This window comes from Mobula birostris, chromosome 4, assembly GCF_030028105.1.
Source record: "Mobula birostris isolate sMobBir1 chromosome 4, sMobBir1.hap1, whole genome shotgun sequence".
In the NCBI taxonomy this organism is placed as follows: domain Eukaryota; kingdom Metazoa; phylum Chordata; class Chondrichthyes; order Myliobatiformes; family Myliobatidae; genus Mobula; species Mobula birostris.
The window spans coordinates 35,317,676-35,344,016 of NC_092373.1; the positions used below are offsets into that span (position 1 = coordinate 35,317,676).

The 26,341-nt window shown below is 41.9% G+C and overlaps 1 protein-coding gene across 1 annotated transcript in view; it reads left to right on the top strand.

Moving 5' to 3' along the window:
• Nucleotides 1-1,945: 1,945 nt before the first annotated feature.
• alg3 (ALG3 alpha-1,3- mannosyltransferase) overlaps nucleotides 1,946-26,341 on the top strand; it is a 34,132-nt gene continuing 9,736 nt past the window's right edge. The window contains exons 1-5 of the mRNA XM_072255137.1: nucleotides 1,946-2,314; nucleotides 10,158-10,257; nucleotides 10,838-10,985; nucleotides 14,216-14,376; nucleotides 16,325-16,445. Coding sequence (XP_072111238.1) covers nucleotides 2,119-2,314; nucleotides 10,158-10,257; nucleotides 10,838-10,985; nucleotides 14,216-14,376; nucleotides 16,325-16,445 — 726 coding nt within the window. The 5' untranslated portion in view covers nucleotides 1,946-2,118. The remainder of the gene's footprint in view (nucleotides 2,315-10,157; nucleotides 10,258-10,837; nucleotides 10,986-14,215; nucleotides 14,377-16,324; nucleotides 16,446-26,341) is intronic.

Genomic DNA, 26,341 nt, shown 5'->3' on the forward strand with positions numbered 1-26,341 from the left:
GGTTTTTTTCATAGCATTTATGATAATGAACTTGAACTAGCTTAGATTTTTCTCTTCCTCTTATTCCAGCTGGCCAGTTTGATCTGACCTTAAATTTGTTTTGGTCAGTCCCCTCCTATCCAGTATCAGATCCTTAGCCCAAAATCCCATACTTGGCTCTGTTACCACTGCAACTTCAATGCGATAAGAAGCAAAGTCCATGTGATCAAACATTTGAAGTAACTGCATAGAAAATTCATCACATAAATTTAATTATGAGAAAGCACATCAGCACCTTTACTTATTAGAAGTTTGTGAAGATTTTGGCATGTTATCAAAAACTTTGACAAACTTCTACAGATGTGTGTTAGAGTACAGGTTCATTAGTTGCATCGTGGTCTGGTATGGAAACACCAATGCCCTCAAATGGAAAGATCTACAAAAAGTAGTGGATATGCCTGTCCATTATGGGTAAAGCCCTCCACCATCATGCACATTTATATGGTGCACAGCCGCAGGAAATCAGTTTCCACCATCCAGGACATGCTTTTTTTCTCACTCCTGCCATCAGGAAGGAGATTCGAGAGACTCAGGACCCACACCACCAGGCTCAAGAATAATTATTCTCCGTCAACCAACCTTGCTCTTGAACCAGAGGGGATAACCACACAACTTCACTCACTCCAACACCTACACCCTATGGGCTCACTTTTGAGGTTCTTTCATCTCATGTTCTCTATATTTATTGCTAATTTATTTACTTTTCTTCTTTTCGTATTTGCAGTTTGCTGTCTGGTACAACAGTTGTTTGCCCATCTTGTTATGAGCAGTCTTTCATTGATTCCATGGAGTTCCTTTGTACTTACTGTGAATGCCTGCAAGATGAATCTCAGGGTTGTATATAGTGACATATATGTACTTTAATAATAAATTTACTTTTAATTTCTAACAAGCAACCATTGGAAGAATTTGTCATTGATTTGAAAGAGTCATTAAAAGTTGCAGTGGCAGTGAGATTTTTGCAAGAAATATCAAGTTTCTATATCTTTACAGTTATAAGCATGGTCACTGGTCATGAATTTCTTAAATTTAAAGATTCAGAATTAAAGACAATGAAATCTCCAGGTGTTATAGGACTGGAAAGCTTGCAGGTATACCAATTACTACAAACTAAGCACCCTGATTAGCCGGATCTCTATTTGCACAGCAATCTCCTTCCCTTTTTTCTATTAGATTGACGGTAATCCCAAAATTTGACTCTCTCTGCACTGCAATCTACCACTTCTCCTCTCAACTGAGTGTTGTTCTTCTCAACTCTCCTTCTCAATCCCTCTCCTGGTTTTTCCTTCCTTTGTCCTCCACACTCTGGAGTTCTGCTACAACTAGAGCTCATGTTTCCTAGCACTAGAGACCCAGAATCAATTCTGACCTCTGGCGTTGCCTGTGTACTCTGACTGCCACTACCTTACAAATACGTGCTAGTTGGTGGGATAATTCCCCGTCGCATATTATTTACCAGTGTGTTGGTGAGTGGATAAATCCAGTGAGTGGGGAGGGAAGGGGTTAATGAAAATTAAAATACGAGATTTTGGTAAATGGTGCCCGGCATGGACTAAGTGGGCCAAAGGGACTTGCTGCGTAGTACGGCTCCATAACCCACACCGTGAATCGCGACTCAGAGGATAGGCAATCATTAAAAACAAAACGGGCAAAGCCGAAACAGACTCTTCAGCAAATCTCCACAAGTCCGCAACAGGAGTCACGTGACATGTGTCCCACGTGGTCCTCGGGCCAGCAAATTAGATTAATCGGTCCTGTCCGTCCAGAAAAAGTCCGCCGGACAACAGCGGCACAATATAAAGATCCCCTTAAAGTTGGTGAATCAAGTTGGATGAGAGAATTTTTGTTACCGGGTTCGCTTTACGTGCATTTAATTATCTGTTATAAACAGTCATTAGCAAAGATTGATTGGGCGGTATTCCGAGGACACTGAATATTGTAATTACCCTGTGAGGGTTCTCCAACAAGAGTTGGGGAAGTGTTTCGTACTGGAACGGATGACTGGTACTGGGGTCCGGTTAGCTAGCCCGCCTCTGCTTCTTGTGCCCGGCCCCCGACTCACGCTGGTGGGGAGGAGAGATGCTGAAGTCGGCGAGTTGGAAGTCGAAGCCACAGGCAGCGTTGTCAGGCCGTGACAGGCTCCGGGAGCGGCTGGGCGACTTGTGGCAAGAAAAGCACTGGATCTTGTTCAAGCCGCGGTTCACAGTGCCGGTGGCCGTCTGCCTCTGGGTCGCTGAGATCTGCGTTAACCTCTGGGTCATCCATAGGGTGCCTTGTAAGTAAAGAGAGCTGTTCGAGGCTGCCAGTCCACTGATGTTACTCTATCACCCAGACAGCAGGGGGAAGCATACATCCCTGGTTGACATGGTCTGTGAAAGAATGTCTCGTGTTGAGCAGCACCAGTGTCTCCAGCAAACTGTAAGATAAGGTTCAGTTCGTAGTCTCCGGTAGCAAGCATTAAGGTATCTTCTGGCTGAGGAATCGTGCTTGGCAACGGGGACAGTTGGGTTGGTGTTAAATTGAAAACGGGCACTATTAATCGAGTGGAGCTATCGTGGAGTAGTTAGGCCGAATAATTTGTTCCTGTTCTACCTAAAGTCGGACGGCTGCTGAAAGATTGTCGATTTTCTCATTGATATGGTTATCTGACCTTTTTATACTATATTGAATCAATGTACAAGGTCACAGTTCTTAATAAATGAATAGATGTGTGAAGAAAGTGCTATTAACCCTTATGGATATTTGATATGTACACCTTGATATTTCAATTCCCTGACCTCACCTTTTCTCTTGCTTTAAACTTCTACCCATTGTTTTGATACACATACTATGCGAAAATGATAATATCTATTCCATCTGTCGTGTAATTTTTATATGCTTCAGTGGCATTACTGAGCCCTTATTACTCCAGGGGAAATGATCACATCCTATCCAATGTTTCCAGATAACTAAAGCCCTCCAAACCAGGCAAAATCCTACTGAATATCCTGCACACTTATTGCAATGTGGTACTTGGCACTCTCAAAATACTCTGGTCTAATCAATAGAAAACCATAGAAAAACTACAGCACAGAAACAGGCCTTTTGGCCCTTGGCTGTGCCAAACTATTTTCTGCCTAGTCCCACTGACCTACACATGGACCATATCCCTCCATACACCTCCCCATCCATGTTTGTCCAATTTATTCTTAAATGTTAAAAAAGAACCCACATTTACCACTGCATCTGGCAGCTCATTCCATACTCTCACCACTCTCTGTGGGAAGAAGCCCCCCCCAATGTTCCCTTTAAACTCCCCTCCCCCCCCCCCCACCCTTAACTCATGTCCTCTGGTTTTTTTTCTCCCCTTGCCTCAGTGGAAAAAGCCTGCTTGCATTCACTCTATCTATACCCATCATAATTTTATATACCTCTATCAAATCTCCCCTCATTCTTCTACGCAACAGGGAATAAAGTCCTAACCTATTCAACCTTTCTATGTAACTGAGTTTCTCAAGTCCCGGCAACATCCTTGTAAACCTTCTCTGCACTCTTTCAACCTTATTAATATCCTTCCTGTAACTTGGTGACCAAAACTGAACACAATACTCCAGATTTGGCCTCACCAATGCCTTATACAACCTCATCATAACATTCCAGCTCTTGTACTCAATACTTTGATTAATAAAGGCCAATGTACCAAAAGCTCTCTTTAAGACCCTATCTACCTGTGACGCCACTTTTAGGGAATTTTGTATCTGCACTCCTCAGTGCCATTTACCCTGTATGTTCCACCTTGATTTGTCCTTCCAAAGTGCAATACCTCACACTTGTCTGTATTAAACTCCATCTGCCATTTTCCAGCTGGTCCAGGTCCCTCTGCAAGCTCTGAAAACCTTCCTCACTGTTCACTACACCTCCAATCTTTGTATCATCAGCAAATTTGCTGATCCAGTTTACCACATTATCATCCAGATCATTGATATAGATGACAAATAACAATGGACCCAGCACTGACCCCTGTGGCACACCACTAGTCACAGGCCTCCACTCAGAGAAGCAATTCTCTACTATCACTCTTTGGCTTCTTCCATTGAGCCAATGTCTAATCCAATTTACCACCTCTCCATTTATACCTAGTGACTGAATCTTCCTGACTAACCTCCCATGCGGGACCTTGTCAAAGGCCTTACTGAAGTCCATGTAGACAACATCCACTGCCTTCCCTTCATCCACTTTCCTGGTAACCTCCTCGAAAAACTCCAATAGATTGGTCAAACATGACCTACCACGCACAAAGCCATGTTGACTCTCCCTAATAAGTCCCTGTCTATCCAAATGCTTGTGGATTCTGTCTCTTAGTACTCCCTCCAATAAATTACCCACTACTGATGTCAAACTTACTGGCCTATAATTTCCCGGATTACTTTTTGATCCTTTTTTTAAACAATGGAACAACATGAGCTACTCTCCAATCCTCTGGCACCTCAACCGTAGACACCGACATTTTAAATATATCTGCCAGGGCCCCTGCAATTTCAACACTAGTCTCCTTCAAGGTCCAAGGGAATACCCTGTCAGGTCCTGGGGATTTATCCTCTTTAATTTTCCTCAAGATAGCAAGTACCTCCTCCTCTTCGATCTGTACAGTTTCCATGATCTCACTACTTGTTTCCCTTAATTTCATAGACTTCATGCCAGTTTCCTTAGTAAATACAGACGCAAAAACCCATTTAAGATCTCCCCCATTTCTTTTGGTTCCGCACACAGCCGACCACTCTGATCTTCAAGAGGACCAATTTTATCCCTTACAATCCTTTTACTCTTAATATACCTGTAAAAGCTCTTTGGATTATCCTTCACTTTGACTGCCAAGGCAACCTCATGTCTTTTAGCCCTCCTGATTTCTTTCTTAAGTATTTTCTTACACTTTTTATACTCAAGCACCTTATTTACTCCCTGTTTCCTATACATGTCATACAACTCTCTCTTCTTTATCAGAGTTGCAATATCCCTTGAGAACCAAGGTTCCTTATTTACAATGTTTTGTAAAATTACAATCTACTGTCTCAACTTTTATTTTCTATACCTGACTTGTGAAGTTGCATATCCCTTGTGTCCTCGCTACCTTGTCTGCTTGTGCTGCCATTTTCGGGGAAATATTGACATAAACACAAGTTCCTCTGTTCATCAAGTTCTCTTTCATCCTTACTGAATGTGTCCTCCCCCTACAGACTTCCCAAAATGCAACACATTGGACTTTTCAGGGTTAAATTCCATCTGATGTATATCATGCTGTAGTTTTTGATACTGTTCCTCGCTATCTGTATGCTTAGTCATACCTGCAACATTCATGATCAAGTTGTTGATATCTGTCACAAACAGTGAGGGTCCCAGTGCCAATCCACATGGTGGGAATCTCTGATCATATACTTCCAATCAGAAACTCATCCTTTCACCAATACCTTCTACCTCCTATCACTAATTCGCCAGCTCAACTTGGATGCCATTTGCTTTAACTTTCTGGATGAGTCTACCATGTGTTATTAATGAAGTCTGGATGATGTTGTATAGTCTGACCTATTAGGATATGCTGAACAGGCTAAAAAATGCAAAGATAGGAAAAGAGGTGGGGGTAGTCAGGGGAATAAATGGCACAAAAGGCCAGTCCTAATGCAAAGTTATCTGAAGTTGCAAATGCAGTAGAGTTCTGAAGTTTAAAATTTTGTGGAAAACTTGTTTCTCAAGCTTATGTTGGGTCTCATTCTAACAAGTTCAGAGACCAGAGAGTGTGGAGTAAAATGGTACATTTTAGTGGTAGGCAACCAGAAGTCCAAGGTAACTCCTGCAGACTAACCACAGGAGCTGGGCAAGATGATCACACAATTTTCATGCGACAGACATCAAAGTTGCTGGTGAACGCAGCAGGCCAAGCAGCATCTGTAGGAAGAGGTACAGTCGACGTTTCAGGCCGAGACCCTTCGTCAGGACTAACTGAAGGAAGAGTGAGTAAGGGATTTGAAAGTTGGAGGGGGAGGGGGAGATCCAAAATGATAGGAGAAGACAGGAGGGGGAGGGATAGAGCCAAGAGCTGGACAGGTGATAGGCAAAAGGGGATACGAGAGGATCATGGGACAGGAGGTCCGGGAAGAAAGACGGGGTGGGGGGGGGGGGACCCAGAGGATGGGCAAGAGGTATATTCAGAGGGACAGAGGGAGAAAAAGGAGAGTGAGAGAAAGAATGTGTGCATAAAAATGAGTAACAGATGGGGTACGAGGGGGAGGTGGGGCCTTAGCGGAAGTTAGAGAAGTCGATGTTCATGCCATCAGGTTGGAGGCTACCCAGACGGAATATAAGGTGTTGTTCCTCCAACCTGAGTGTGGCTTCATCTTTACAGTAGAGGAGGCTGTGGATAGACATGTCAGAATGGGAATGGGATGTGGAATTAAAATGTGTGGCCACTGGGAGATCCTGCTTTCTCTGGCGGACATTGTCCCTCTAATGTAAAGGAGACTATTGTGAACAGCAAATGCATTGCACTAGATTGGAAGTACAGGTGAATAACTGCCCTAGTTTTGTGATATGATTAACGTAAAGTGCTTATTATGCACTCTTTATGGGCTAAATTCTATCCAGCAAAAGGCAATCTAAATTAGTTAAATTCAGGTTTAGTTTACTGCATTATAAGTGTTTGATTATTCTTTCTAACCTTTGAGCTTTAGCAGAACTCTTGTCAACCTTAGATGTGTTATTGTAATGTTTAATCTTGGGTGATTTTGAGACGGTGGGGGGGGGGGGTTTGCTCCTGAAAGACATTATAGAAACATAGAAAATAGGTGCAGGAGTAGGCCATTCAGCCCTTTGAGCCTGCACCGCCATTTATTATGATCATGGCTGATCATCCAACCCAGAACCCTGCACCACCCTTCTCTCCATACCCCCTGATCCCCGTAGCCCCAAGGGCCATATCTAACTCCCTCTTAAATATAGCCAATGAACTGGCCTCAACTGTTTCCTGTGGCAGAGAATTCCACAGATTCACCACTCTCTGTGTGAAGAAGTTTTTCCTAATCTCAGTCCTAAAAGGTTTCCCCTTTATCCTCAAACTGTGACCCCTCGTTCTGGACTTCCCCAACATCGGGAACAATCTTCCTGCATCTAGCCTGTCCAATCCCTTTAGGATTTTATATGTTTCAATCAGATCCCCCCTCAATCTTCTAAATTCCAACGAGTACAAGCCCAGTTCATCCAGTCTTTCTTCATATGAAAGTCCTGCCATCCCAGGAATCAATCTGGTGAACCACCTTTGTACTCCCTCTATGGCAAGGATGTCTTTCCTCAGATTAGGGGACCAAAACTGCACACAATACTCCAGGTGTGGTCTCACCAAGGCCTTGTACAACTGCAGTAGTACCTCCCTGCTCCTGTACTCGAATCTTCTCGCTATAAATGCCAGCATACCATTTGCCTTTTTCACCGCCTGCTGTACCTGCATGCCCACTTTCAATGACTGGTGTATAATGACACCCAGGTCTCGTTGCACCTCCCCTTTTCCTAATTTGCCACCATTCAGATAATCTGTTTTCCTATTTTTGCCACCAAAGTGGATAACTTCACATTTATCCACATTAAATTGCATCTGCCATGAATTTGCCCACTCACCCAACCTATCCAAGTCACCCTGCATCCTCTTGGCATCCTCCTCACAGCTAACACTGCCGCCCAGCTTCGTGTCATCCGCAAACTTGGAGATGCTGCATTTAATTCCCTCATCCAAGTCGTTAATATATATTGTAAACAACTGGGGTCCCAGCACTGAGCCTTGCGGTACCCCACTAGTCACTGCCTGCCATTCTGAAAAGGGCCTGTTTATTCCCACTCTTTGCTTCCTGTCTGCTAACCAATTCTCTATCCACATCAATACCTTACCCCCAATACCGTGTGCTTTAAGTTTGCACACTAATCTCCTGTGTGGGACCTTGTCAAAAGCCTTTTGAAAATCCAAATATACCACATCCACTGGTTCTCCCCTATCCACTGTACTAGATACATCCTCAAAAAATTCTATGAGATTCGTCAGACATGATTTTCCTTTCACAAATCCATGCTGACTTTGTCCGATGATTTCACCACTTTCCAAATGTGCTGTTATCACATCTTTGATAACTGACTCCAGCAGTTTCCCCACCACCGACGTTAGGCTAACCGGTCTGTAATTCCCCGGTTTCTCTCTCCCTCCTTTTTTAAAAAGGGGTTACATTAGCGACCCTCCAATCCTCAGGAACTAGTCCAGAATCTAACGCGTTTTGAAAAATTATCACTAATGCATCCACTATTTCTTGGGCTACTTCCTTAAGCACTCTGGGATGCAGACCATCTGGCCCTGGGGATTTATCTGCCTTTAATCCCTTCAATTTACCTAACACCACTTCCCTACTAACATGTATTTCGCTCTGTTCCTCCATCTCACTGGACCCCCTGTCTCCTACTATTTCTGGAAGATTATTTATGTCCTCCTTAGTGAAGACAGAACCAAAGTAATTATTCAATTGGTCTGCCATGTCCTTGCTCCCCATAATCAATTCACCTGTTTCTGTCTGTAGGGGACCTACATTTGTCTTTACCAGTCTTTTCCTTTTTACATATCTATAAAAGCTTTTACAGTCAGTTTTTATGTTCCCTGCCAGTTTTCTCTCATAATCTTTTTTTCCCCTTCCTAATTAAGCCCTTTGTCCTCCTCTGCTGAATTCTGAATTTCTCCCAGTCCTCAGGTGAGCCACTTTTTCTGGCTAATTTGTATGCTTCTTCTTTGGAATTGATACTATCCCTAATTTCTCTTGTCAGCCACGGGTGCACTACCTTCCTTGATTTATTCTTTTGCCAAACTGGGATGAACAATTGTTGTAGTTCATCCATGCAATCTTTAAATGCTTGCCATTGCATATCCACCGTCAATCCTTTAAGTGTCATTTGCCAGTCTATCTCAGATAATTCACGTCTCATACCTTCAAAGTTACCCCTCTTTAAGTTCAGAACCTTTGTTTCTGAATTAACTATGTCACTCTCCATCTTAATGAAGAATTCCACCATATTATGGTCACTCTTACCCAAGGGGCATCTCACGACAAGATTACTAATTAACCCTTCCTCATTGCTCAAAACCCAGTCCAGAATAGCCTGCTCTCTAGTTGGTTCCTCGACATGTTGGTTCAAAAAACCATCCCGCATACATTCCAAGAAATCCTCTTCCTCAGCACCTTTACCAATTTGGTTCACCCAATCTACATGTAAATTGAAGTCACCCATTATAACTGCTGTTCCTTTATTGCACACATTTCTAATTTCCTGTTTAATACCATCTCCGACCTCACTACTGTTGATAGGTGGCCTGTACACAACTCCCACCAGCGTTTTCTGCCCCTTAGTGTTATGCAGCTCTACCCCTATCGATTCCACATCTTCCCGGCTTATGTCCTTCCTTTCTATTGCGTTAATCTCCTCTTTAACCAGCAGCGCCACCCCACCTCCTTTTCTTTCATGTCTATCCCTCCTGAATATTGAATATCCCTGAACATTGAGCTCTCATCCTTGGTCACCCTGGAGCCATGTCTCTGTGATCCCAACTATATCATAATCATTAATAACAATCTGCACTTTAAATTCATCCACCTTGTTACGAATGCTCCTTGCATTGACACACAAAGCCTTCAGGTGCTCTTTTACAACTCTCTTAGCCCTTATACAATTATGTTGAAAAGTGGCCCTTTTTGATGCTTGCCCTGGATTTGTCGGCCTGCCACTTTTACTTTTCTCCTTACTACTTTTTGCTTCTACCCTCACTTTACACCCCTCTGTCTCTCTGCACTGGTTCCCATCCCCCTGTTGTGAACTAACCTCCTCTCACCTAGCCTCTTTAATTTGATTCCTACCCCCCAACCATTCTAGTTTAAAGTCACCTCAGTAGCCCTCGCAAATCTCCCCGCCAGGATATTGGTCCCCCTAGGATTCAAGTGATATATTCTGGTCTAAGTCAAGTCATCTCCCTAGTGAATTGAAATTTTCCCAACCAGTATTATGAAAGAAGTAAAAATAAAAATAATTCAAGACATTGTAAAAAGAAAAATCATCTATAATTTCAGACACAGAAATTGACTGGAAAGCTTACATGGATGAAGTGGAAGGTGTAATTAATGGAACATATGATTACACTCAGTTAAAAGGAGACACAGGACCGCTGGTGTAAGTAGAGTACTTTACAGCTACTTAATTGTCTCATCAAGTAACTTGAGTGCTCTAAGCTGACTAATTTTGAAAATGCTTTGAGTTGCATATCAATAATGTATGTTAGTAAGCTTTCTAAAATGCATCAGTGGAGATGCATTTTGTTTCTTCAGATTTGCAAAATGACAGTACTCGTGCCACCAGATTTTTTTTGTCTCACATATTTCATCTTGTGAGTTTGCTATCTTTTCATTCCAAAAAAATGATACATACTGTAGCAGTTAAACTCGGCATGTTTCCCGGTCAAAGTTGCCTCTACTCTTATAACCCACGAATGTTAATATTCAGTTTCTACTGTTTGCTATTTCTGTACCTCACTACAGTAAGTCCATGTTAATATTGGCTCCCTCTGATGGAAAATGCAGTATTTTATAAGGCAGTTAGAACTAGACTTGAATGGATATAGTTTTGTGGTATAACTGAATATCCAGATTGCTATCAGATGTGGTTTCTTGCATATATGGCAGCAGACAGTTATGTAATTGCTGGAGTTAACAAAATTTGCTCTAATGCACAACGCTGTTCCTTCTCTGCACAGTTATCCTGCAGGTTTTGTTTATCTCTTCATGGTGCTGTACTACATCACAGATCGTGGAGTGAACATTCACCTGGCACAGTACGTGTTTGCCATTTTCTACCTCTTCACACTACTGTTGGTCTTTAGGATTTATAATCATACAAAAAAGGTAAGCAAATGTCAATGTTCATTTTCTGAAGTGAGACATACTTTAGATAAGAATTTGTGTATAATGGCATCTAAAGTTCCATGTAACATGGAAATGGACTAAGTGGGAGATTTGAATGCATACGGTATTCTAATCTGTCATTAATTAGCTTTAAGAATGTTATGTCAGATGTAATGAAAGACAGTGAAATAGCTAGTTATGTTCACTACACTGAACTGAAGGGTAATATTTTTATCACTTTCTAATTTCTGTTCTGTTAGGATGTTCTCATTTCTTGTTACCCAGAATCAAGCCTTTCCTGGATTGTGAGCACCTGACTTGGACATCTGGTATATACAGTATATAGAACATAGAAACTACAGTACATGCCTAATGGGCCTATGGCTTATGAAATCTGTGTGACCATATTAATTTTTATCTATTCCCATCTGCCTATTACCTGTCTCCATTATCTGCCTGTTCACGTGTCTAAATACCTCTTAATAGTAATATTCCTATCATATCTGGTCTTACCACTTCTGTAGGTGCATTCCAGTCCCATACTGCTCCGTGTAAACATTTATTAAAAAAAAACCCTGTAAATCTTATTTAATATTTTCTCCTTCACTTTAAAGCTATGTCCTCTAATATTTGCTATTTCTAACCTGGTAAGACAATTCGATCTATGCTTTTATACTTTTTTTTTTACTACCAGGTTGCCCCTTGGCCACTGGCACTCCAAAAGCTGTCCAACTTGTAGTTAGTATTGCTATCTAGACAACCCCAGGTGAACCTCTTCAAAGGCATTACATCCTTCCTGTAATGCATCAACCAAAACTGAACACAGTACACCAAATGTGGCCTTAAAGTTTTATACAGCTGCTACATGACTTCCGTACTTCTATACTGAGCAACCTAACTATCCCTCAACGTCAGCAAGACGAAGGAATTGGTTGTTGACTTCAGAAGGAATAGCTGACCGCACGACCCAATTTACATCGGTGGTACGCAAGTGGAACAGGTCAAAAGCTTTAAGTTCCTCGGGGTCAATATCACAAATGACCTGACTTGGTCCAACCAAGCAGAGTTCACTGCCAAGAAGGCCCAACAGCGTCTTTACTTCCTGAGAAAACTAAAGAAATTTGGCCTGTCCCCTAAAACCCTCACTAATTTTTATAGATGCACCATAGAAAGCATTCTTCTAAGGTGCATCACAACCTGGTATGGAAGTTGTCCTGTCCAAGACCGAAAGAAGCTACAGAAGATTGTGAACACGGCACAGCACATCACACAAACCAATCTTCCGTCCGTGGACTCACTTTACACCGCATGCTGTCAGAGCAGTGCTGCCGGGATAATCAAGGACACGACCCACCCAGCCAGCACACTTTTCGTCCCTCTTCCCTCCGGGAGAAGGCTCAGGAGCTTGAAGACTCATACGGCCAGATTTGGGGACAACTTCTTTCCAACTGTGATAAGACTGCTGAACAGATCCTGACCCAGATCTGGGCCGTACCCTCCAAATATCCGGACCTGCCTCTCGGTTTTTTTGCACTACTTTACTTCCCATTTTTCTATTTTCTATAATGATTTATAATTTAAATTTATAATATTTACTAATTTTTACTATTAATATTTTTAATATTTGTAATCCAGGGAGTGGGAAACGCAGAATCAAATATCGCTCTGATGATTGTACGTTCTAGTGCCAATTGTTTGGCGACTATAAAGTATAATAAGATCTAGGAGCAGAATTGGGCCATTTGGCCCATTGAGTCTGCTCCACCATTTCGTCATGACTGTAGCAAGGACTTTATTCAGAGACTAGAGTTTGATTCCCAGCATAGCAGTTGGGGAAATTTAATTTGAATTATTAAAAATCAAATGTAAAACAAAATTGTGACCCAGTAACTATCAAACTAGCAAGCCCAACTGTTTTGCTTGTGTCCTTTGAGGTACAAAATAAATTTGCCTCGACCCAACCTCTAAATTGCCTCCACAGATGAAATGATGGATAATAAATGTCTGTCACCAACTACCTTGTACTACTTTCTCTCCTCCTACCACCCCCCCCCCCCACAAGCTTCTTACACCAACTTCTCATCTTTTCCAGTCCTGATAAAGGGTTTTGGCCTGAAAAGTCAACTACTCTTTTCTATAGGTGCTGTCTGGCCTGCTGAGTTCCTCCAGCATGTTGTACGTATTAACAGGTTGTGTTTTTATCATTTATGGGCTTGTCTCTGGAGCTATTGACTTAAAGGAAGTTGGACAATACAAAGGAGAAAGCTGAAAATTGAGATAAACTTGGTTATGTTATGGGTCCCCAAGGTCCTATCATCTTGCAGGTAGCTGAACAAAATGTGGAATTGGGTCACTTGATGGTTTCTTATTGAATAGTGATTGCTATTTTGAAAACAACTTCTAATTTTGTTTTGAAGTACAGAAACCAAGATGGATGATAATTCCATTCTGTTTATTCTATTCCATTGACTTTAGGATGGAACTGAGCAACTCAATGGAAGTTGTAGCAGCTCAGATTTAGTAGTCTTTTTTAATCAATTTTCTTTTGAATTTGTAAGGATGGCTTTGGGGGAATTGGCAGTCAGGCTGGAGTCTTAAGTCTCCGGTTGAAGACAAGTGAAGCAGAGGTAGGATATCTGTGATTGGATGTCAGTCTGGCAGAGATTGAACAAGGAGCCCTCCAGGTCGGTGAGTTCGGGTCCCATCATTGGCAAGTCTGCAGTTCGAGTTCTAGTGTTTGGTGATAGGCGTGTCCTGGGATTGATGCAGAGGATTGAGGGTGGAATCAGAAGTCGAGACCTGTTGGCTGGAGTTGATCTGTGAATCTCTGGAAGTTTGCTGGGGAGGATCAATCCGGTGTCTGAAAGCACTAGTCCATGTCCACTGGAGGCCTGTCCTGGAGTTAAAGGACTGTGTACGTACATGGGTGGGTGCGAAGGAGGAAGGAAGGGGGTTGTTTTTGCTGCTGGTGTTCTGTGTTTTCTGCCTAGCATTGTGTGTGTGTTATGGTAGTGCAGGAGTGTGTGATGACACTTGCACCCCCTCAACCAGGCTGTCACCAGCACCCGCTCAATCAGTTGTGTTGGTTGCTAATGCAAATAATGCATTTCACTAAGATTCAATGTACACATGACAAATAATCTTGAATCTTGAAAATGCTTAGAAACACAGTTCTATATAATGTTTGCTTTGTAATAGACATTTATTCTTTCCATCTTCCCATTTTCTAGGTTCCACCATTTGTGTTTTTCTTCATGTGCTGTGCCTCCTATCGGATCCATTCTATCTTTATCCTTCGACTCTTTAATGACCCTGTTGCCATGATGATCCTGTATGTGGCTGTGAACTTCTTTCTGAACAATCGCTGGTCACTGGGCTGTTGCTTTTTTAGGCAAGTATTATGATATGTTTTTTAAAAAATAGCTTCCTTTCATGCAAGTGGAAAATATAAAGGCCGAAGGAGGTAATTAATTTAGCCTGCCTTATCCAGATATAATGTAATCTGCACTCTTGCCTTGCCCTATCATATTGAGGATCTCCTGAGGCTAATAAAAATGCTTTGGAATTTCTTAGGAGCATGGAGTTACTCATGTTTGCTGTTCCCCCTACTCAATACAACACCTGCTTTCTGCAGGTCTACTGCAAGCAACCTTGTCTATGGAGTCTCCTTCAATGTGGCTAATGCAGCATTCAGGCAGCACAGCATTTTCTGATCATAAAGGCATTTGGTGGGCCCCAACTATGCTTGATTTAAAAATGATTTTTAAAGCTAATTAAGGCACTGCTGCAGGATCAGACGCTTTTGGTGTTTTTAAATGTTGGAAAGATTCACAATATTCATTTGAAATATTTTAAATCGTAAACACATTACAGCAGTTGAATATTAGAAAATGCATAAAGCAGTTGCATGTATTAATTAAAAAATGTAGGCTATTTGAAATTTGACTCTAGCAGCTGATCTCTTCCATTAAAATGGTCACTAAATCTTTACTACATTTCACCAATAGCAGACTTTCCTGAGGAACTTAAGCAAAACTAGAAGTTCAGTCTTTAGACTCCATGAGGGCCTCAATGACTCACAGTTGGAAAATCAGCAGTCAGTGCACTTTAGTCAGGGAGTTGAGTATTTCAGCAGTTTCTTGCTGGTTGTGGAGGTGTTCCCTGCTTCCTGCCAAAGATAATGTTGGAAGCTTGATATGAAACTGTCAGCATTTCATGGGCTTATCAGACAATAGAAAAAAAACTCATGAGTTAAATTCAAAAGTCTTGGAAATTTCAGTAGGTCATAGCGACAAATTAATTATTGTTAATGTGATGTTACTTAGAGCATCTTCGTAAATCAGCAATGAACCCACCCCATAGTACTCACTGAACAAAGATGATTTTGTGTAATAACTATTTCTGCATATAATTTAAATAACTCCTTGATTATCAATCTGCTTACTGCAATACTACAGCGCTTTTTTTTGGAACACTAAAAGGAAAAACACTGATCTGGGAAATCTGAAATTAGAAAAAAAATAAAATGAACAATCTAGATTAAAAGATAACCACTTGAAATATTAAGTTGTAGTGTTGCTGATGCTGCATGGTCTGCTGTGCAGTTCTTGAGAAGGTTGTACTTAGTTCTGCAGGGATTTTTAATCTTTAATGTTCTGCTCTGATTAAAGCATGGTATATCTAGAGCTATTCTAAACTAGTAATTATTGTATGTTACACCATAACTGTTAACATTAAGATTAAGTTTAAATGGAAGTCTGTACTTTTGATATGCAATTGTACTAAATGTAAATCAATCCACTTGTAACTGATGACCTCACTGTTTTTGTTTTGAGGTGGAGTTTGGTGTTTTAGCTCCTGAGCAGTTGTCTTGTTTGCAATGATAGTTGTTTAGAACCAAGAACCAGTTGAAATATTTGATAAATCTTGAAAATGATTGAATAGCTTCATACAGCAATCATTGAAATCTTATAATCATAAAGCATTGATGCAACATTGAAAATGCTACTGAGGTTCAGGGTGATATATTGATAAAATTGCAGTAACATAATTTGTGCTGACCTAAATGATTTAAAATTTGACAATTATTTAATGTTTTATTTGTCTAAATTAAATATTCCTTCTGTAACTACAAATGTTTGTAGATATCATTGGGCCGTAGAATTGCATGGTTTGTGTATATCATCAATCTAGATTGCTTTGTTGGCTCTAGAGGGGAGGGGCTGAGGGAGGAAATAATTGAGTTTCACCTTCCTCTCATGGTGAAGCTGGGATTTATTTTTGTAAATAATGGTCTTTAGAACGTAGAATGAATTTTGTTCTGTTTGTTCCCTGGGCAGTTTAGCTATTTCCATAAAGATGAACATTTTGCTCTTCGCACCAGGATTGTTGTTCCTTCTCATCTATCAGTTTGGATTGGTGCGGACCATCCCAAAGCTGGGCATCTGTGCTGCTTTGCAGGTATGTGGGCTTCCATGTCGCTTCCAAATGGAATAACAGTACAAATGTAAAATCTGAGTACCTGCACGTTTTTGATCACAGAAATAATAATGAGGAAAAGTTTTCAATCACCCCTAGTTTGTTTTACCAAGTGGCTCAATGTTGTCTTTCTGTGAATTTAGTATGTTGGTTGTTTGCTAAATGACAACACATGACTGTAGCTGCTGGAATCTGGAACTGAAACCAGTTTGGAGGAACCCAGCACGTCAATCAGAGGGGAGTAGGGTTGGTGGAGGATGGCCCTGTTTTTAATCTGTATTGTCAATTTCATAAGCACACCTCTTTGAAGATTTGTTTCAGTTAAATGGTTTAGTTTAAGTTGCTCTCTTAAATGGTTTAGTTGATTTCTTGTGCGGTGCTGTTTTGCACATCTTTTAAAGCCCAATTTTCACTGGTCTCTTCCTACAGTATTCAATGACTTACACTGAATTGTCTCCAGATGTATGTTTCTTGTAAGTACACCCATCCTCGTTATGAGCGTCTTCAGACAATGCGGATTCACAGTTATGCGAGGAACCTATTTCTACTAATGTCTCCTTAAATGCATCCAAAACTCAGTTATGCAAGGAGCACTGCTTTCCTTCCAATACAAGTCACGTGCGCACACCTCACAGTTGGGATGAGAAGCACTGCTCTCCCGCCAATACAAGTCAGGTGCGCGTGCCTCAGTCTCACTCCCGCCAGTCTCACATTGGTCTTGGCAAGGTGTGGATGTGCGATTTTGCGTTCTTAAACTTCTGTTGGTTTTACCTATGGTGCAGTGATTTTGTGCTTGAAATATTTAACTATGCCTCAAGCATCTGATGTCATGTCCTGGGCCATCAGCCGAGCAGCAGAGAACCGCTTTAACACTTTGGGGGCGGGGGGGGGGGTGCGGAATTTGGAAATTATAAACAGTGCGGCATCAGCTGAAGGTAACACAGCTCTGGGACGCTACTGCCAGGAACAGAATCTTGCCTTTAAAGTTCTTTTGTTCCTTGACAATGCGCCAGCCCATCCTAAACATTTGGACAGCATTCATCCTAACATAACAGTGCGTTTCCTGCTGCCTTACACAACATAGCTGATTCAACCACTCCACCAAGGTGTGATCCACGTTCAAGGCGTACTTTTTTTTTTTTTTTTTTTTTTTTTTTTTTTTACGGCAAACTACCTCTCAAGTGCTGCAAGCAACGGACTATTTTGAAAGTCCCGGGAGTTTACCAACGGTGAGGGAATGGTGGAAGTCAGAACACTTGGCACAAATGGCGATGGACATGGACCCAAGTTTAGAACGGAGTCCCCATTTCAGTTGTTCCCTGCTGTCAACCTTTCTTCCCTACAGGCAAACTTATGCTGAAGAACAATGCTGCCAAGCAAACAACTCTCACCACTTTCTTCAAATCGGTGTCATCTCCTGCTGCTGGCTGTTCTAAGAGTTCTGAGTCTTCCTTCATTCCTTGCTGTGCTTGATATGATCCCGACGACCACAGCCATCCACCTTATCCATGTAAAGCTGCCCAACACCACAACAGCCACTCATCTCCCAGAGCAAACACACCTGCCACTTGGTGAATACTGTACACAGTAGGATGTTAACTTTCTATTTTTTATTACATTGAATATTACCTTAAATTGATGAAATACAATACAAATGTCTTGTGGTACTGCTTTTCTGTCATATTGGTATGAAAATGTGAATAAATCACAGATAAAACATATTTAGGAAGCCCCCTGGAACACATCCCTATTTTCTCTATTTAAATAACTATTCATGTTATGGGTTGACTGTGAGGAACTTATCCCCTGCATATAACAAGGATAGGGTGTGTTGCTCATTAAAAAGTATAAACTTTTTAGTCTGTTCTGAGAAGAGTTTGGACCACAGATTTATCCCTTGATTCCAATAAACTGTTTATTCTAACTTTATAATTGTTTCCTTAATTAATGTAGACTTTCTATTTTTACCTTGCCTGTTTATCTTGAGCAATTGTTTATCATTTTATTCTGATTGAAAACTTAAGTCACTTGTATTCGCGCAATTCTCATTTTCTCCACAAAAACCTGTAAAACATTTCATTGAAGCTAACTGCTAATACAGACCATACAGGGAATCCTTATAAAAGCTGGTTTTTAGAAATTCAATTTTATTTAGTCATATTCATATCATAAGCTGCTTAAATTTAACTAGTATTTCAGTCTTTAATAAAGGTTAGTTCAAATCTGCAGAATTGTCAAATATGCTCAAATTAAAATGTGGGATTTATTTCTAAAGACATCTGCCAGTTTTAGACTAGGACAACTGGTTGAAAATTCGTGTCTCGTGCTTCAACTGTGTTCTTGAGTTGCAAATAGTGGAACATTAGAATTGTAGAAGAATACTTATTGGAAATTACTTAGCATATCCAAACAACATTTCATTAGTTAAATTAGCTGTCTTTTATTTGATGTTGTCAGTATTTTGCCATACAGGATTGCTCTGAGTAATTGCTTTTCTTATCACATCCATTGTTTGATTTGCGTGAATACTTGATTATTTTCTACAAGAGATTAATGAGGTTTTGCTAGATATTAGTATTTTTAAGATTGACATTTATCTACTAACTATTTTTTGGTTGTTAATTTAATTTAATAACCTAAGATTTTTCAGTCCTAGCACTGAAACAGGCCTAGTGGCTCATCTAATCCATTTCAAACCATTAATCTGCCTAGTCCCATTGACCTGCATCTGTACCATAGGCCTTTATCCTTTCCATCCATGTACCTATCTAAATATCTACACTTGTGCTGGCAGCTCATTCTACACTCTCACCACCCTCTGACTGAAAAAGATGTCCCTTATACGTTCATTAAACACGTCACCTTTCACCATAATCGAGTTTACTATCTCAACTTGAATGCTGACGATGAACCTTCTTGACCAACTTCCCATGTGGGACCTTGTCAAAGGCCTTGCTAAAGTCCACGTAGACTACATCCGCTGTCTTGCATTCAACTTTCCTGGTTACTTCCTCAAAACTCTTAAGATTGGTTAGACGTGAATGACCTGCAGTGCACAAAGTCATGTTGTATATCCCTAATCAGGCCCTGTATGTACAAATACTTGTATATCCAGTCCCTCGGAATACCTTCCAATAACTTTCCCACTACTCAGTCAGGCTCTCCGACCTATAATTTTTCCTGGCTTATTCTTGGGGTCTTTATTAAACAGCAGAATAAAATTACTTATCCTCCAGTTCTCTGGCACTACACCTGTGGCTGAAGATGTTTTAAATATCTGTGCTAGGCCCCTACAGTTTCTGCACTAACCTCCCACAATCTGAGGGAACACCTTGTCTCAAGACAGCAAACTCCTTGGTAATCTGTGGAGGATCCATGACCTTCCTGCTGCATTACCTCACATATATAGACTCTGTCCATCTCCTGAGTAAATACAGATGCAAAGCATCCATTTAAGATCTCCCACATCTCTTTTGGCTCCATGCATAGATTACCACTCTGATCATCCAGAGAACCAATTTTGTCCATTGCTATCCTTTTGTTCTTAGTATCTGTAGAAGCCCTTAAGATTTTCCTTCGCCTTGTCCGCTAGATCAACCTCATTCTGCCTTTTAGCCCTCCTGATTTTAAATGTTCTCTGCATGTTTTGTACTCAAATTCCTCATTAGCCCTACCTGCTATTATACCATCTATGCTCCTCCTTTTATTTAACAATGGTCTCATATCTCTTGAAAAGCAATGTTCCTAAACCTGTTATCCTTGCATTTTATTCTGATGAAAATATACAAACTTTCTTCTCAGTTTCACTTTTGAAGGCTTCATTCCCACCAAGTACAGTCGGCCCTCCTTATCTGCGAGGGATTGGTTCCAGGACCCCTCGCGGATACCAAAAAACGCAGATGCTCAAGTCCCTTATTTAACCTGTCTCAATGCGGTGGACCTTAGGACCCAGCAGAACCCCGGACCTTATTTAACCTGTGTCAGTGCGGTGGACATCAGGACCCAGCGGCGGAGCTCTGAATCCACAGTGTTTCTGTTCATGAAAATAATCATGATCACGATTGAAAATAAAGTGGAAATAATAAAGCGATCGGAAAGAGGTGAAAGGCCATCTGTCATTGGAAAAGTGTTAGGCTACAGTCGGCCAACGATTGGAACAATTTTAAAAGATGAAGTGAGAAAGACCCTGCCCCGATGAAAGCTACAGTTACTACTAAGCAACACAGTGGTTTAATTATTGGGTTTTGGGGTTTGGGTTTTTGTTCCTCCACATCAACCCCGCATAGGTGGAAAACGCGCTCAGAACGGTCTGTCACTGGATTGAACTCAGGAATTTTCATTCCCGAGCCCGGCGTTGATACGTGTTTCTTAAGTATTCTGTATGCATAGAAAGGTAAAATATATACTATATACTAAGACAAACGTTTGACTAACTGACGCTAAATAATACCGGATGTATCTGTTCTGACTTGGTAAGAACTTTTTTTTTCTATCCCAATCCATGATAACCCACGCACATCCTCCCGTATACTTTAGATTTCTTCTATAAATAATCTCTAGATTACTTATAATACCTAATACAATGTAAATGCTATGTAAAACAGTTGTAATACTGCATTGTTTAGGGAATAATGACAAGAGGAAAAAAAAGTCTACATGTTCGAACAAGTGCTGGAAGAGCACTCCGGGTTTTCTCGATTCATGAATTCACACATGTGGAACTCACGGATAAGGAGGGCTGACTGTACACCTTTGCTAGAAAACTGTCTCAATCCACATTTGCCAGATCCTTTCTGATGCCATCAAAATTGGCCTTTCTCCAAATTAGAATGTCAACCAGAAGACCAGACCATTCTTTTCAATAATTGCCTTGAAACTAATGGCATTATTATCACTAAATGCAAAGTGTTCCCCTACACAAACTCCTCTCACCTGCCCTGTTTCATTCCACTACCCTCCGGTTGGCAGAACTGGTTCTCACACTCAATAACTTCTCTTTTGGCTCTTCCCATGTTCTTCAGACTAAGAGTGTAGCTATGGGAGCTCGCATGCGCCCTAGCTATGCCTGCCTCTTCATTGGTTGTGTGGAACAGTCTGTGCTCCAAACCTATTCTGGTATTGCTCCCCAACTTTTCCTTCAGTACATTGACGACTACATTGGTGCTGCATCCTGCATCCATGCTGAACTCGTCAATTTCATCGACTACTTCTAACTTCCACCCAGCCCTCAAGTTCACTTGGTCTATCTCAGACACTTCTCTCCCCTTTCTCGATCTCTCGGTCTCCATCTCTGGAGACACTGTCCACTGACATCTTCTACAAGCCCACTGACTCTCATAACGACCTCAACTATACCTCTTCCCACTCCGCCACATGCAAAAATGCCATTCCCTATTCCCAGTTCCTCCGTCTCTGCCACATCTGCTCCGAAGATAAGGCTTTCCGTTCCAGGACATTTCAAATGTCCTTTTTTTTTTAGGATCGTGGTTTCCCTTCTGTCATCAATGATGCTCTTACCCACATCTCCATTTCTTGCACTTCGGCTCTCATCCCATCCTCCCGCCACCACAACAGGGACAGAGTTCCCCTTGTCCTCACCTACCACCCCACCAGCCTCCAGATCCAGCACGTTATCCTCTACAACTTCTGCCACCTTCAACAGGACCCCACCACTAAGCACATCTTTCCTTCTCCACCCCTCTCTGTTTTCTGCAGGGATCGGTCCCTCTGCGACTCCCTGGTCCACACATCCCTCCCCACGGATCTCTCACCCAGCACTTATCCCTGTAAGTGCAAGTGCTACACCTGTCCCTACACCTCCTCACTTGCCACCATTCAGGGCCCCAAAGACTCCTTTCAAGTGAGGCAACACTTCACTTGTGAGTCTGTTGGGGTCATCTATTGCATCCGGTGCTCCCGGTGCGGCCTGCTCTACATCGGTGAAACCCGACGCTGATTGGGGGACCGCTTCGTCGAGCACCTCCGCTCCGTCTGCCACAACAGACAGGATCTCCCAGTAGCTACCCACTTCAACTCTGCTTCCCACTCCCATTCGGATATGTTATGTCCATACATGGCCTCCTGTACTGCCATGATGAGGCTAAACTCAGGTTGGAGGAGCAACACCTCATATACCGTCTAGGTACTCTCCAGCCCCTTGGTATGAACATAGAATTCTCCAACTTCCGGTAGTTCCCTCCCCCTCCCTTCCCCTATCCCTATGTCTCTCTGCCCCCTCCCCCAGCTGCCTAACACCTCCTCATGGTTCCGCCTCCTTCTACTACCCATTGTGTTTTCCCCTATTCCTTCTTCACCTTTCCTGCCTATCACCTCCCTGCTTCCCCTCCCTCACCCCTTTATCTTTCTCCTTACTGGTTTTTCACCTGGAACCTACCAGCCTTCTCCTTCCCACCCTCTCCCCACCTTCTTTATAGGGCCTCTGCCGCTTCCCTCTACAGTCCTGACAAAGGGTTCCAGCCCGAAACGTCGACTCATTGTTTCCACAGATGCTGCCCGACCTGCTGAGTTCCTCCAGTGTGTTGTGAGTGTTGATCTAGTATTGCACTCTGTAGTTAGGACTTCTATGTACTGATTAAGGAAACTTTCCTGAACACATTTGACAAACCTTCCCATCCAGTCCTTTTACAGTAAGAGTCCCAGTCAATATGCAAAAAGTTAAAATCGCCTACTATAGCAATCTTGTTTCTTGCAACAGTCTGCGATCTCTCTGCAAATTTGTTTCTCTAAATCCCACAGATTGTTGTGTGACCTATGATATAAGCCCATTAATTTGGTCATGCCTTTCTTGTTCCTCAGTTCTAAGCCTCACTGTGAGCTCTCCAGTCTGACCTGACTGAGCACTGCCTGACTAATGCCACCTCTCCCCCTTTAATCCTTGCGGCTCTCACGTCTAAGACAATAGAACCTGAGCTGCCAGTCCTGCCCCTCCTGCAACCGAATCTCAGTAATGGCTACAGTCATAATTCCACACTGACCCAGGCCCTAAAGTCATCCTCATTTGCTTACAATATTCCTTGCATTGAAATATATGCAGCTCAGACCATTAGCCCCACCATGCTTGACCTTTTGATGCCTGACTCTGTAGGCTTAACATCTTTCTCCACAACCACTCCACTATCTGTTTTGGCACTCTGGTTCCCATCCCCCTGCAACTCTAGTTTAAATACCCCCCACCCCCCGTGCAAATCTTCTCAGTCTCCATCAGAGGGTGTTGCTGATAATATAATGAGACAAGCTGTGCAATTCTGGTCAACATCTGAATTTATGGATTCAGGAACTGCTGTTCTAGAGGTGAGGTAGTATATATCTCAATCCTTTTGAACCTCTGCTAAATTTCATAAAGATTGGTGATTTACATGAAAAAAGTAAGATGAGGTATACAAGATTGTCAAAGAATATAAAAGTTACTCTTGACATTTTCCCTTGTGTTTCAATCTGAGATTTTCTGTCAGTAGTGCATATCATGTCACAGTTCAAATGGCCTAATTTTGTTCCAATCAATCATGGTTGATTTATTTTCCCCCTCAACCCCATTCTCCTGCTTTATCCCATAACCTTTGCACCCTTACCAATAAGCGCCTATCTGCTTCCACTTTAATGACATGGTCTCCACACCTGTTTGTAACCCTCTGAAATTCCTCCTTGTATCTGTTCTAAAGAGATGTCCTTCTTTTCTGAGCCTGTGCCCTCCAGACTCTTCCATTATTGGAAATATCCTCTCCACATCCTCTCTCTGGACCTTTCAATGTTCAGTAGACTTCAGTGAGAACACCCCCACCCCATTCTGAACTCCAGTGAATGCAGACCAAGAGCTATCAAACACTCATTGCACTTTTGTTTCCAGGATCATTCTTGTAAACCGCAGGATTCTCCAACACCAGACCATCCTTTAGATGTGAAGCCTAAATGGATCAGTCTTGGTGAAATGGAGGAGCAGACTCAATGGGCCAAATAGCCTAATTCTTCTATATCTTATGGTCTAAAACTACTTGCATACTCTAAATATGGTCTGACCAATACCTTTAGTCTCAGCAGTACATCCTTGCTTTTATATTCTAATCCTCTAGAAATTAATGCTAACATTTCTTTTGTTTTTCTTACTACTGACTGGTAAATCAACCTTGAGGAGTTCTGCACTGGGATTCCCAAGGCACTTTGTAACTATGGTTTGAGTTTTCTTCCTGTTTAGAAAATAGCATGGCAGACTGAGAAAGATTGCACTTGGCATTTGAAGACAGTTGCCCCCCTCTTCCCCCCCCCCCCCACCCCCCAACTAGCCTAATGGTGAGTGAATACAAAGGAGCTGGCCCTTTCAGTGGTTGAGCCTTCAACTGATCGGACAGTTTGGAAGGAGGTGCTGCTGGGAAGACGTCCTTGCAGTCATTCAAATAGACCATCCCAATCCCTTCCTGTACATCAATAAGGGCCTGTAAGCCTGACGCATTTTCTTTGCTGTTGCCCCTGGAAAGAGTTTTACCTACCAGAAAATGAAGAGGCGAAGGTATGGAATGAAATTAAGCCGCAGTTGACCAGCAGAGAAAGAACCAACAGGCATACAAATGAAGCTGCATTTTTCTAAAGACTTGTTCAAAGAATAATCTCTCTGATTAGCATTTTGTAGGTATTAGGGATGATAGTGTAGATATGCACAGAGTAATTGGGAGGGCTCTGAAACAGGGCATTTCTGCTGCCCTATTTGATTAGGTCCTCCAGGTTGGCTTTCCTGGTACAAATTCATTTTGTCCAGGTGGACCAAGAGGACAGACTATTAAAACATTTTTGGAGTTGGGACGTTTAGCAAAAATGGATTCAGTGACCAACCTTCAGGTCGGAATATACATCGAAGATTAAATCTAAATGCAACTCTGAATAATGAGTAGACAATGCTGATTAGTATGTGTGCAAAGGAGGTATGAATGGAGTGTGTAGTTAATATGGCATTGTTTGAATTTTCTTTGATCTTTCGTGCATATTGGGCAGGGCAGACTTTTCAAGAAAGGGTCTCAATGATGCCTGCCGTATCTTGTTTCCTCCAATAGAGGCTGCTTCACAACTAGCAATATTTGTCCCTGGTGACTACATCCACCTGCTGCTGCTTTGCCCATTTGAGTAATCTGTACAAGTCCTTCTGCAGACTCCCTGCTTCCTCAACACTACCTACCTCTCCACCTATCTTTGTACCACCTTCAAACTTGGCCACAAATCCATCTTCCGGATCATTAACGTATGAAATGGAAAGCAGCAGACCCAACACCGATCCCTGCGGAACACCACTAGTCACAGGAGCCAACCCGATAAAGTCCCCTTTATCCTGACTGTCTTCTGCCAGTCAGTCACTCTTCTGCCCATGCAAGCATCTTTCCAGTAACATCACAGGCTCTTGGTTTGCTTGGCTGACCCGTGTGTGGCACCTTGTCAAAGACCTTCTGAAACATCCACTGACTTTGTCTATCCTGACTGTTATTTCCACGATTTCAAGCAGATGGTGTATCATGTTCAAAATGCATTTATTATCAAAGAATATATAAATTGTACACCTTGATTTGTTTGCTTACAGGCAGTCACAAAGCAAGAACTCCAAAAGAACCCAATTTTTAAAAAAAAGATCAAACCCCCAATGTGCACATAGAAAAGGGGGGGGGGGGGACAAATCATACAAACAATAGAATCAAGCAACAGCTGCATTCTGAACCAAATTGAGTCCTTGGATCCAAGTCTTTGGAGTAGGCCTAAAGCCTTGGTATGCAGTTCATCTGGTCCTGTGTTTAAATTGTCCAATCGGATCTCAGTTTGCATTAGGACCTGGGCCCTGCCGCAGTGAATTGCTCTGGGCCTAGATTTTGTTGCAGAAGAAGCCC